Source organism: Lagopus muta, chromosome 5 (assembly GCF_023343835.1).
Source record: "Lagopus muta isolate bLagMut1 chromosome 5, bLagMut1 primary, whole genome shotgun sequence".
NCBI classification, from domain to species: Eukaryota; Metazoa; Chordata; class Aves; order Galliformes; family Phasianidae; genus Lagopus; species Lagopus muta.
The window spans coordinates 45,586,235-45,599,928 of NC_064437.1; the positions used below are offsets into that span (position 1 = coordinate 45,586,235).

General features: G+C 46.0%; 2 protein-coding genes across 19 annotated transcripts in view; one reads left to right on the plus strand and one right to left on the minus strand.

The window, feature by feature from the left end:
- ADK (adenosine kinase) overlaps window positions 1-13,677 on the minus strand; it is a 268,987-nt gene extending 255,310 nt beyond the window's left edge. The window contains exon 1 of one of the 2 annotated variants that reach the window (XM_048945591.1): window positions 13,520-13,677. In XM_048945591.1, the coding sequence (XP_048801548.1) occupies window positions 13,520-13,575 (56 nt within the window). In that variant the 5' untranslated portion in view covers window positions 13,576-13,677. Of the gene's footprint in view, window positions 1-4,390; window positions 4,527-13,519 lie in introns of those variants that run through there. The other variant, XM_048945592.1, reaches the window with a different exon arrangement.
- Window positions 1-13,694, plus strand: part of LOC125693507 (calcium/calmodulin-dependent protein kinase type II subunit gamma) — a 761,290-nt gene that overhangs the window by 436,421 nt on the left and 311,175 nt on the right. The gene's annotated exons all lie outside the window — the stretch shown is intronic.

Sequence of the window (13,694 nt, forward strand, 5' to 3'; positions counted from 1 at the left end):
TTTGATTTCTGTTACAGTTCTAAGGACAGGTCTTGTATTGCCAAGTTCATGTGCAAGACTATTTTGAAGACCAAGCCAGAAATGCAACTTGCTTGTCAATAAAATAGGAAACATCTGTTTAGTAAAAACCTGTAGCACTCACTAAATATTTTTGTAACTGTGAGAAGCGTTGTTTCTTCTAAGCACGGAAATCATACATAAAGCAGATCAAAATAAAGTAAGTTAATCTAGCTAGGAGAAAAGAGGAAAAACAGGTGACAGTTGAGGTAACATAAGGATAGAGGATTGCACCTGGAGCCTCTACACAATACATCGCTTTCATTTTAAGTCCAGGTATTTCATCAGTAGTATCAAAGAATGAGCAATGATACAGTAACACTACTGTACTTGATGTTTAGCCAATCCTAATATTCTTTGAGATTCTCAAGAACAGTAATTTTACAGCTACACTTGAGGAAAAAAAATGATATAATGGCTAACTTCTGCACACAGCAAGCATTAGCTTGCATAAGAGTGTGGCACACACAAGAAAAAACAGCAGCTGTACTCCAAAAATTCTCGAAAATACACCCGACGTGTTGAAAGCACTACCTGAAAACCTAGGTTCCTCAACAAAGAAACACAATAGAAGCGAACAAATATTTGTTTGATTGAGCTGTGTGCTGCAGGACATACCTGTCATATGCTTGGAGTGGCACATGCTGTACTGATGGCTGAGCATCCACAGTAGCTCTACCAGGCCAATAAGCCACATAGAAACTGTCATTATTCCAGCAACAGCAGGAACTTGCACCTTCAGTGCCATTTAATCCAGGTTGTTCTTTACATCGTATACAATTCCCATCCTATCCTCAAGTTTTCCTACTTCCACTGTGACTTACAATAATCTCCTCTTAAGTACTCAAGGGGCTGTGTAGTAGTATGCCAGCTGGGGCAGAGCTTTAAAAGCAAACATGGTAATTAGCTGTGCTAGTGACTATATGCTGAGAAGCAGCATGTCACACTGACCGCACTTGGTGAAAATACCTTTTCGGACAGAGTAGGAAGAGCGTAAACAATCTCTGTCTAAGTTGTAAACCAAACATTCAGCCAATTTAAGCAGACACCACAATGATCAGCAGTTTCCAATACCAGATTTGTGAACCACAACAGGAAAAGTCCAGTGTCTGTACTGTTAGACTTTGCTCTGAATCTTTGGCACGTTCTCACTGATTAACCTGACACTGACTACATTTCAGGATATTGCAAATCACCCTTTCCCTTCAGAAGGAGCTGCAAATTATCCTCACTGTTACGCTGTTCTTTTGCACGGCAACAGATGAGCTATGGCTGTTACTTGGCTGCTATGCACCCCGTAAGAAAAAGTATTAATCACATATATGCCATAAAGCCATATATTGTAAAAGCACAAAAATAAACCTAACATTTAGGACAACACTAAATTTACAAGTCACAGGTGCAAGACGCAGATAACTAAACGTTACGTTCTCTCCAAGCTGAATACTTTCAGCATGAAACATGAACCTTGCTGCCCTCCTGTCTGCTACTCAGTCACACAGGAGTCCAACCTGGACTGACTGAACATCCACAGATTATTTTCAACTATCCAGATGTAAAAGACAGAGAAGAAGCATCAATAGTTTCCTGAGATGTGAGATTTCACAATATGTTGGTTATCTGAGAGCTATACCTCTGCACCAGACATGGAGCAAACACTCACGCACAACACAGCCTGCCCGCCTCCCTCCCTCCTCTTGCACCCAAGTACTGCTATCTAGTCATTCAGGAAGCTTTTGTTTAACTCAACCAACTTATTGCAAGAGAACATTTAGCTCTTCAAGGAACAAGTGATAACTTCTCCCTGTGCAAAAATTAAAGGCATACATCTGACTATACGAGTATACAAGTGTGTGCATGTGCAGTACACATGTATAAGCAGCTGATACGAGTCTGTGACTTGTTCAGACACAGAAATACTCCATATTAGACAAAACTGCAGGAACAACGCCAACTTACTTCACAGAAAGCTTACATGCACTGAGTATTCGCATTCTAAATGCTTGGCAACAAGCAACATATTTTATGAGTTTGTATTTTAATGCTGGGCTACATCAAAAGTTAGCTTTAATTGTAAGTTCAATGTAGTCCATTAAATATCAAATATCCACCTGCTAATTATGGCATTTTCTTGCGAGATTACTAAGACCATTAATTTCTCACCAACAACCAAAGATTTCCCATACTACTCATCACACTGCTGAAACAGAGTGCAATCAAACTGGTGGAATATAAAAACAAAGCAAACAAAAAGCCCAGGAGTACTGAGCTACCCTTCAATCATTCTCAAAAAGATCAACAACAGTAACCATAACTGAAAGGTCTGGAAAGCTGCTTCCGAAATTGTGGTCATATATTAGTGATTGCTCCACTGCTGCAGGCATTTTTAAAAATAAAGTCCTGTTTCAAGTTGGCTGCTGAATGCTGGCAGCACTGTGTCTGCGTACTAACAATGCTGTTATCGTTTGGTATCACTGTGCACTCCACTGGAACAGCAGCGTCAAAATGTCAGTGGAAGCACTGGCTGCTGGTACACAGAGAAGGGGAGAAAATGAGCTTCTAGGTACTGAATTGTCATGTTTTTAACAACAAATATTGAAAAGCATTTCAGATTTTTTCTTAATTGCTGCAAAACTATTTACATAATAATAGTAAATTGTAATGAAAGCTAAGTTGATAAATCCACTTTCTCTATTGGTCTATAGCAGCCTCATCCTGCTGTGCAGCTGTAACACCTTCAATCAAAAGTTCTCATGCTAAAGACTCAATTTACAGTTAGAAAGCTTTAATAAATAGAATATGACTGGGACAATTGTGTGTCCCAACTGCACAGCATAACCACAACGCACGGCAGCCGGCTGTGACCGTGAGACGCTGTGCCACGAGACCTGAAATGTCAGTGTATCCATAACCGTTTGGTCCTGCCCTTAGAGGCAAGGCCAAACAGGACACGTTCTAAGCATTTACCTCAGTCACAAAAGAACACAGTAAAACCTCATATCTAGGATTTGAACTTATCAAAGGTCACTAACAGCGAAAATAAAACAGCAATAGTACCATATTAGCTGCATGTAAACGGCTAAAAGCTTTCTCTCATCCTCCTTTCCCATGCAATATAAGTGAATGACAACTGCCGTCAGCCATAGCCTACCTGGCATTAAAAACACATCAGAACTGCCACAGCATGACTCCAGACTATCTCCCTTGCATCACAGCCAGCCAGCCACCTCAGCACACAGACGCAAGGAGCCTGCAGGACCGCTCACGTGCTGCCATTATTTAGGTCTTAATGCAGAATTTGGCAAGGGAGCTACATGTCTACGTGCTGACCTAGCGGAGCATCTTCACTGAAGGCTTCATCCATTATGGAACTTCCACAGCCTTCTACAGGGATACACCAACAGGATCATACAGACGTAGCCCAGAGCCTCAGCCCTGTGGCACCAGAGCCATCACACACACCAACGGCTCCACTGCCACCAAGCTCGCCACGTAGTTTTGCCAGCCCCAGCCAGGCAGAGCTAGCCGTGCTGCTGGCCAGGGCAGCGGGAGGCCTGGCAGGAGCAGGGAGGGTGGGGATGGGCGGGAGGGTCCGCAGCTCCACGCGCTCCTTCAAGTGCCTGAGGACAGAACCTAGCCAGGGTATAACGAAACCTGCCTGTTCTCTCCTGAAGAAGAACTCGTTTTAAAACGAAGCATTTGGGGAAGTAAAATCGGCCACAGTAATTGACTTCACTGAACAGATCTGTCACTCTTCAGTTACCACCCGGACGCACCGAGACAGCCGTACTGCCAACACATAGCCAACAGTCCGGTGCCGCACCGTCACCCCGCTCCTCAGCGTTCGCATCTCGCCCCAGATCCGGCTCGGAGCGCGGCACGCTACAAGGGCGCCGAAGGCTGACAGCTGCCCAGGGTCGCCCCCCGGCCGCGCCCCAGCGGCGCGGCGCAGCCCACCCAGCCCCACAGACCGACCCAAAGGCGGCGGGTGACGCCCGGACGCGGCGCTCTCCGCCCGCCGCCCCCGACAACCAGGGGTAAAGCGCCGAGGACCGCTGCTGCCCGCGCGGGGCTGGCGGCCGGGGAGCACGCGGCACCGTCCGCGCCGACCCGCTGGCGCTCCGCCGCAACACGAACGGGCGGCGGAGAGCGCGTTCGGCGCCGACCTCCGCACCTACACACCATGCGCGTGAAGACAGACAGAACCAAGCACGGGCGGAGGGAGAGGAACGCCGCCCCCGCCCCTCTCGAGAACAGGAGCGCATCGACGCGCGCCACCCGTTCCCCCGATGCTCGGGGCCGAGCGAAGGAGCCGCGGCGGACGCGGCGTTACCTGAGGGTCGGCATGGCTCCCGCCCGGCCGCCACAGAGCCCCGCTCTGCTCCGGTGCCGTCGTCTCTCGGTCCGGCGTCCGCCGGCAGTTGCAACGCGCGCACCGCCTCGCTCGGCCGTGACTGAGTCGCCCACCGCGGCCCGCCCGCCCCGCCCCGCCCCGCCCGCCTGGGCGCCCCGCCATTGGCCGGACGGCCGCCAGGGGCGGGCCCACCGTGGCGAGGGGAGCGAGCGGCAAAAGGGGGTGCGGGCGGCCGGCCTCACGCCCCGGTTCGGAAGCGCGGTACCGGACGGCGCTGCCCGCCCCGCGCCCCGGCCGCCATCTTTGATGCGGGCAGAGAGCAGCGCCTAACCCACCCCTCCTCTGCTGTCACGTCCCTTCCCCACGCGAGGAAGCGTGATCGCCCGTGATAATTTTAAAAATGTCAGCGAGGTAGCAAATAGGTGTGGAGTTCCCATTACACAGCCCACAGTAAAGATGGCCAGCTGAGCCCAGAGCACTAATGTCGCGGGACAGTGAGAATCGGGGTACTCCCTGTGGAACCCCAGCCGCCCCCCGGCCGGGACAGGCCCCTATGCCCACAGCCATCCCATAGACATACTCCCCAGCTCCCACCACACCGCCTTGCTGGGTGCCTACCCACCACCCCTGTGCTGCTCTGAGACAAGCTGTCTAACCCAGCAATGGCCCGGAGCCCCTGCATGCAATTTTTACGCACGGAACAAGAACCCACTGCAGTGCTAGAGATGAGGAGATTTTACTCACAGGATACCCCAGCAGCTGGCAGCCACCTGTGATACACGGCTACTGGCATTAGTCATTTCTCCAACCAGCCAGAGGCTGAGTGGAGTCACTGAGATGCGTGGATTAGCTGCCACCATGTGAGCCCTTCGCCAGCTAACCTGCACCATCCCCATCCGCACAGCACCCAGAGCTGCCATACCACAAGGCAAAATCATCAGTAAAGGCTCACCACTTTCTGTCTCCCCATCTTCCTGCCCGCTTTTTCTTCCTTTGGCTGCCAGTTACCGCTAGCCACCCCATGCTGATTTGGCACTTATTTTGTTTACTTATCAGCACCAGAAACACTGATTCATTAAATTGATGTCAGAAAAGGCTGTTTTTGCCAGAAGTTAATCCTGTGTTATTCTGTTAAGTACAGCTGTATCATTTATAACTAAGCACGTAAACTTTATAACTTCCCAATAATGTGTTCCCTAGCCTTAGTTCCCCTTCATCTACAAAATGGCAATACTATACTCAGAAAAATTAAAGCCAGAATTCTCACATATTTGCTGATTTTCAGGTATGTCAAACGAGACGTCTCCAAAATCTGGGGTGCTTGTGATGCTCATGGTATCACTTAAAGATAGCAGGAATATTTATGCTTTATTGGACAGATTTTCTGGCATCTCCAAGCAGAACTCAAAACTGAATTACCACTCACAACATTCTGGCTATTAAAGTTATTCTGGTTATTAAAGTTAGTCTTAAAATTAAAATTAAGGGCAGTGGGAAACACATCTCACCCCGATTTTGCAACAATGCAGCACAACAGGCCCCAGATCCCTCAAGGAGAATCACGAACTCTAATAAAAAATGTAAACACACAATGGCTGTATCCTCCAGCCTGTGTTCGACAACTGATCAGACTTAGTTTAACAATTTCAGTGCCTAACAGTCTTGTAACCAAAAATGAAGGCAAAAAATCCTGTCACACAGATGAACATAACCCTAATACAGCTTGGTCTTTCTTGTTCCATCACAGATAATAAATCAGGTAGTAAGCAATAAACTCATTTTGAAGTATCAAGCTGTAGATTCTCTCAGAAATAACTGTCTGGCTTTAACAAGCACATAAAGAATTTATAAAAGAAAACAGATGTAATATTTGCAACTGGTGCATCATGCACTGCTAGCTGGCTGTCTGTGCTGTGTGGCCTCACCTCGAGCACTGAGTGCAACTCTGGGTGCCACAACACAAGAAGGACAAAAAAACTACCAAGGGTCCACAGGAGGGATACAAAGATGGTGAAGAGCTTGGAGGGCAAATCATGTGAGGAGTGGCTGAGGTCCCTGTGTTTGCTCAGCCCAGAGCAGAGGAGCTGAGGGGAGCCCTCATGGCGGCTGCAGCTCCTCACAGGGAGCGGAGGGCAGCGCTGAGCTCTGCTGTGTGTGACAGCGACAGGGCTGAGGGAACGGCATGGAGCTGCGTCAGGGGAGGGCAGCTGGGGGTTACAGAAAAGGTCTGCACCAGAGGGTGGTGGGCATGGAACAGGCTGCACAGGGCAGCAAGCACAGCCCAAAAGCATTTAGACAACGCTCTCAGACGTAGGGTTTGGATTTCAGGTGGTCCTGCATGGAGTCAGAGGTTGGACTCAGTGATCTTCGTGCATCTCTTAGAAGTTAAGATATTCTGTGATTCTATAATTATATTAATTTGCAGTATGTAACAACTGTATTTTATGAATGTTAAGCTAGAATCTGAATGAGGTACCAGCAGATGCTTCTAGCCTCTTGCCAATTCAGCAAAAAAAGTGTATTTGTCCAGCAAACTAAACAGCCTTTTATGAATATGGGACATCACAACAGTATTTGTTAATGGCACATTGTAAACTTACAGGTATTCCCAAGTGTATGATCATCCTGCTTAAACCCGCAGATTCTACTGTTGCTGATGCCTTTGAGGCATGGCCTACCACTAACCACATTTTTTGTTCAACTGCCACAAAACTTCTAGAGATCCTGACGCATAGCTGGAGTGAAAGCACTCAAGGAATCCCTAGTAAAATGGTCACTTATCAGTTATAGTCATTCACAGATTAACTTTATGATGGTTGTGCCACAAGTTCAACTTGTAGTCATACCATGCATGAGTCAAGCAAGCCAGTCTGAGCTTGCTAAGCCCATCCATCACCTCCCAACCTTGCTCAGCTTGCATGGAACAGATGACTCTTGTTTTTAAGTGTGTTTTGGCTTCAGAAATCCCAGCAAGAAACATGGAATTCACAGCTTGCACAACTAAAAATATGATGGCTGCTCCAAAAGTAATGCCTCTTATTTATTATGTTTGCCCACAATGGCAGGATGGCAGTAGAGGCTGAGTCTTCCTGCCAGTATTCCATTACATTTCACTGCTGTGTGACAGATGGTAGCAGAGGTGCAGTCTGACACATGCAACAGCATCTGACATGGAAACACACATGAAGCAAAAGTGTGTCACTGAATTCCTCCATGTGGAAAATATCGTACCCACTGACATTCACTGACACTTCCTGAACGTTTATGTAGTCACATCCACTGAGCAAACAGTGGATGTGAGCACAGTGAGGTGGTGTGTGGTGTTTCAGCAGTGGCAACAGAGGGTAACCTTCACTGGCACAGAATTTTACAAGCTCAGTATGCATTGGTAAAAACACATAGTTAATGGTGGCGACTATGCTGAAAAACAGGGGTTTGTAGCTGAGACTGTTCTATTAAATAGTGTTGTTGTGCTCTTTGTATCAGTTGTAGTTTCCATGGAAAAAAATCAGAGGCATTACTTTCAGAGCAATCTACATACATAACAACTGATAGGGTCTAACTGTAATCTCTCTTAACTGCTTCCACAACTATACAGCAAGGAGTAGATCTTTATGGACATATCAATTCCTGTACATGTTATGAACTATGATACCACAGATGATTCCACTAAAATGCTTACTGATTCATCACAGTATGAAATAAAAGTGACCTGTACCTCTACCTGATATAACAGTAGAGAAGCACGTGAGAACTTGTAAAGCAGCACCATACTGAAGTGGTCTGGGAAACTCCGCACTGCATACATTTGTAACTTGTGCATTCAAACTATACCTTAGCTTTGGACTGCGTTACGTTCCATTTCACAGTATTAGGAACAAAACTGTCCAGATTGGAATGCATAACCAGAAAGTTCTCCATCAATCCTCACATTTTACACAATTATAGAACAAATCTGCCCATGCTTGAGGGACAGAATAATGAGCTTTTACATAATAGCCTCAGCAGACCTTAAAAAAAGTCAGACTTTGCACAAGGTCCACAAACTATCCTTCAGTAATAGAACTTCAAAGATCTTACATGCATTTTCTAAAAGAAAAAAAAAATGTTTTGAAAGTATTTCTACAGAGAGAAATTAGTATTTTACAACAAAATGCAACACATTTTATCTTATATGGATCAACTAGCAAAATATTAAAATATTTTTTCATTTCACAATTCTATAGCACAATCCCACTTCTTTTAGAGCAGCTTCACAGACCGTACAGGTGAAAAGCAAAAGGAATCTATAAACCTAAGGATATTGCTGTCTTCATCACACTGCAGATAGCTACACGCTTTTTCCTTCTCCATTCAAGTCAAACAGCCTAATCCTTTAGCTAAACTGCTTTGTACCTCTGAAAGTACAACAACAAAAAATTACAATATCTTTCACTGGAAATGAAATCCAGAAGTAGCATAAAGCCAGCAAGTTGCTTTATGTTACCACATCCTTCAGGTGTGACATAGCTTTGAGTGCAGTCAAACAACCATTACAGAAATAATTACAGTTCACAATGGAGGAAAAAATATCTCCTTTCCTTCACTTAATTCTGTGAAATACTCAGACATCTCCCCCTCACACAAAAAGTTTATTTATTGAATAAATAACTCTAGGATGCAAACTGAAATGATTTATGAATGGAGTTATGTAGAAACAAAACAAAAATCCTTGAGAAAACCTAGTGTGCATATCATATCTTCAAGTTCAATTTGCTTTCTTCAATAAGATAAGATTTCCCAACACGTTAACAGCAAATACTAATTAATGACCTTTAGACAGCAACACATTCCCTGCTACCAAAACTGGCTTTGTGAAATACTCATGTACTTTGCCTGTGTGAGTAACTACTCAAATTCAATATCACAACCTTGAACTACAAGCGAGAGCTGTGTTTGAAACATTTCCACTTCAAATAGACCTCAGCAACAACAGAGGAAGCCAAGGTCTTGTTCTGCAGAAAGTCCATTTTACTCTATTACAATTGACACTATATTCAATTACTTCTCTATTCATTCAAGTCTGCTTTCCAGACCTCTTCCGTGCCTCTTTAGAAGTAACATTAGTAGATCTGATTAGATGAGTAATTCTACACAAGCTGTTTTATTTGCTGAAAAAAATAGAACTTGCAAATTAAAAAAAAAAAAAAAAAGACAAAGTCAAAAACTCATTATGAAATAGATACATTTATTTGCCTTGGCTCCCGTCCTACATGTGAACATGCATGTAAGCACTTCTAAGGACAAGACTGGTCCTGCTAACTTCTGTAAAACAATACCCAAGTCAGAGGTGTATGTTTTTGGAGGATATTAGGGTAGTACAGCTGTATTGTCAGAGGGGCTGCAGGTAACGTCTGTGAAGGGAGGAGACGCCTGCCATGCTGGTGGTTCCTGGCACAAATAGCCTTCCCACAGCCTCCTTCTTCCTCAAGCTTCGCTCTTTCTCAATAAAGTGTGAAATTTCTGTAACGGAAAGAATTAAGAATGCAAAAGTGTAGAAACTGTATCCTGTGACACTGTTTTGATAAATCTTGCATGATTACATCAACAAGGACAGGCATTAATCTAACTAGCAGTTTGAGTTATGGATCCAAACAATGGAAACAAGTGCCTCAACTGTTACACCAGCCGCTGCGGGGCATTCTGCTTCTGGGTGTATTCCTACCAGCACAACTTTGACAGTTGACAAAATTAGAGACGTATGTTGCTAGCATCTTTCACAAATGTTTGCTTTCTAAAGGTGACTAAGGATCCGTGTGAAAAAAAAAGAAGTCTTATGATTTTATTATCTTGGGGGCAAACGCAATAAGGTGTTAAGTCATATCTCTCTTTGTACTGAGAGGCTATCGGGAGTACTGACACAGGGAAAGTTACCTGTGTTTGCAGATGTGGGCAACTGCAAAGCGAGGAAAGTACAAACAACAAAGACAGAAACTGAAAAGAACAGCAATGGAAAACGTGGTGGAAAAAAAAATAAAGGTAGAGCTGATTAGAAAGAAAAATGGTTTACTAAATCTTAACTGAAAGCTTTGTCACAGCTAATTTAAAATATTCAGAAGCTGCTTTCATTTTTAGAAAGCTAATGAAAGAGCAAGTTAAATTAAAACCTAGCTTATTATGGAAATTAAAAATGCATGTAATTAGCAACATTTTTTACAGTCACCAGTATCAAGCTGTCTACAATCCAGCAGAATGGTAGTGACAAAGTGACTGCTTTTGAAAACAGCACAGAGTGTTTGATAATCTACTCTGAAAAGCAATTCTGTCTAGTTGTAAGAGAAGAAGAGGAATATTGTACTTTGTACTTGCAGTCAGAATTGTCAAATTCAGTGCTTACGCTGTCTTCATGCAGATCGATTTGTTCCAACAGCCAGCTACATGGTAACTATTCAATCAATACAGCAGCTGCAGAACTGCCAAGGGGCCATCACGTAACAGAGGGCACATTACCTTGGAGGGTTTCACAAGCTGGTTCATTTTTTCTTCTGCAGACATGCACATTTCTACATAGAAATACACACAAAAGCTCAAACAAATCTACAGAGAATGTTCACATTCTTTCATGAGCGTGACATTAACAGAAGCTTGGCTGCAGTTTCCACAGGCCTCCAAGATACAACCAAACCAAATATAAAAGGGCACAAATCCTTTTTAATACTTCTTTATATTAATCCCTCGTGACGTTTCTAGTAAGTTGATACCACTGCTCAACAACAAACTGTTTGCAGCTTTGCAAGCGTACTTTCTGTTCAAATGGCACAGTTTACACACACAGTGATATTTTACTTTGCACAGCAGAGATGTGGTCTGAAGTCTGAAACACATAACAGGCATTCACGGCCTTGCCTAAATCCCGTTGGTTTTAGTGGGGATTTGCACCGTCAACGAAGACAATACAAAACCTGCCACCCAGCACGATGTCATGTCAGCACGATGCATTACTGTGCTGGGAATGCCACTTTGGGCCTCGAGCTCTGTGTTTTGCTTGTTGGGTGGCAATGCCAACAACCCTCCATTGCCTTCAAAGAATTTCCACTGAACCAGGTCAGCTTGGCCTACACTCTGAGGGAGCCACTTCTGTTCTACTTTGCCTGAAAAGATGAAAAGGAACTAAAAAGATTCATCTATGAAACCTCCCTGGTACCATTTGAGGACGGAAAATAACAAATTAAAAACATAAGGGAGGAACATGTCTATTATTGCTGACAAGGTGCTGCCGATATTATGGAGTGAAATTTAACTTTTTAATGCCATTTCTCGATATTAAAACAGTTTTTGCAGTAGAAAGATACACATTCATATTGTATGGTAGAATGAGTAGGGTGCGAGACCATCCCTGCACAGTTCATTATGCATGGTCTTCTGAAAGAGATTGAAGAGTAAAACATAGATGTCAAGAGCAATCAGTTCTCTTCCAATTCTAATTCTTCACATAACAAATACAAAGCCGTCATCCTCCAAAATTCTCAGTGATGCTCACATACCAGCGTGTGCATTAACAACTCATAACAAACACAGTAAGGCAAGGAATCTCTGCCACTCAGCCTGGGACAAGGTCCCACAGCAGCATGCTTCAGCACATCCCGCAGCCACATCCAAGGGAGCACAGAGGTCTGCCAGAGCCAGCCCAGTGCCCTTCTCCACCTCACACATCCAATCAGGGCCTACAGCACGCTGACTTGGTTCCATCATCAGCTCTATATGGCATTTTTCTGCCTACGGCACAAGACTGGAGCCTTTGTTGAAATAAACTTCAGCGCAATCAGAATACGCAAGATTTAACAATGTTATTTTTTACATTTTAACCATTGTGTAGCATACAAAATTATTATTCTTGGTTTTATTGGTTGTTGCAAGAGCATGCCACCATGGCCTCCCATGCCACCGCAAACATCCTTCCCACTTCTAATTCAGTATCTCAATAACGTGGGGTTTTTTTTTGTTTATTTTGCTTTTTATGTTTAGGCATCGAGCTGTTACAGAGTGGTTTCCCCCAATAAGCTTTATAAACAGGAACATATTCAGTTCCAATTCTTTGTCCCTCCTCACTTTAAGGTCATGGAAATAGCTGGTGCTCTTTACTCACAATTCACACTGCTGTATGCCATTTATTTACTTTCAGAGCACAGTTACCTTTTTCCCTTTCCATTACTTGCAGCTGTGCTTGCTAACTATTGTTAGACTTGAAAAGCCACCCCACCGCCAGAAAAGTGCCCTGACTCGGGCAATGTGAGTAGGGTCAGCTCCCTCTGTACGGGTGTCTGCAAAGATAAGGGTTACGCTCGCTTCAGCTCCCGAGCCCATTGCTTTACGCTATATCTGAGCGGGTCACTAGTTACCGCCGGGTGATGTTGGCATTTCGGACCTCCCGTCATTAATCTTCATAACCTGAGCACTTGGAAGGGGATCAGGTATCAGACAATTCTATTCGCGTCCCGATAATCCCGGGAAAACGCACCCGGAATGGCACCGACAAAGCCCCGCCGCAGCTCTCTGATCGCACTCCTTCACTGAGAACCCTTTCATATTTCTGCTATGACATTAAAACCGAACGGGTCGCCTCCGTGCACGCCGTCAGCCAAAGGGGTTCGGTCGGCGCAATCACGGAGCAAGCACAGCAAGCGGCACCGAAACCTCGTCCCACATTATCTCAAATGGAATACTTCCACAGGATCTCGATGTCCCGACAAATACCTGTCTGTGCGCGGGGACCGCTGGACAACCGGAGTCCCCGTCCGAGGGAGCACAAGCGAAGACAGCCGCGGCCGCGCCGCAGTCCCGGCCCCGTGCTCCTCACGCCGCACCTCGGCGCCCGGCACAGCCGCACCACCCGGCCCGGCCCGGCTCCGCCAGTGGGAGCCGCGCGCGGATCCGCCGCCGTCCGCCGCCCGCGCGGGAACGGAGCGCGACGGAGAGCCGCGAGGGGACCCGATGAGCCGCGGCACGGCGCGCAGCCCGCTGCACGTGCCCGGGCAGGCCCGGCGCCCCGCACGTGTCTCCAACCCAGCGGCAGCCCAGCGCCGCTCCGCGCTCCTCCGTGAGGCGCAGTCCGTCGCAACAGCGCGTTACCTCAGCTGCTTCGGCTCCAGCTTCAGCTTCTTGGCTTGAGGCTCCCCCGCTGCCATCTTCGCGCTGGGCAGCGTGCGGCGCGCTCGGCTCGGCTCGGCTAGGCCCGCCCCGCTTGGCGCGGCACCGCCACCGGGAGGCGGGGAGCGAACGGCCCCGAGGGCGCCTGACGGGACAC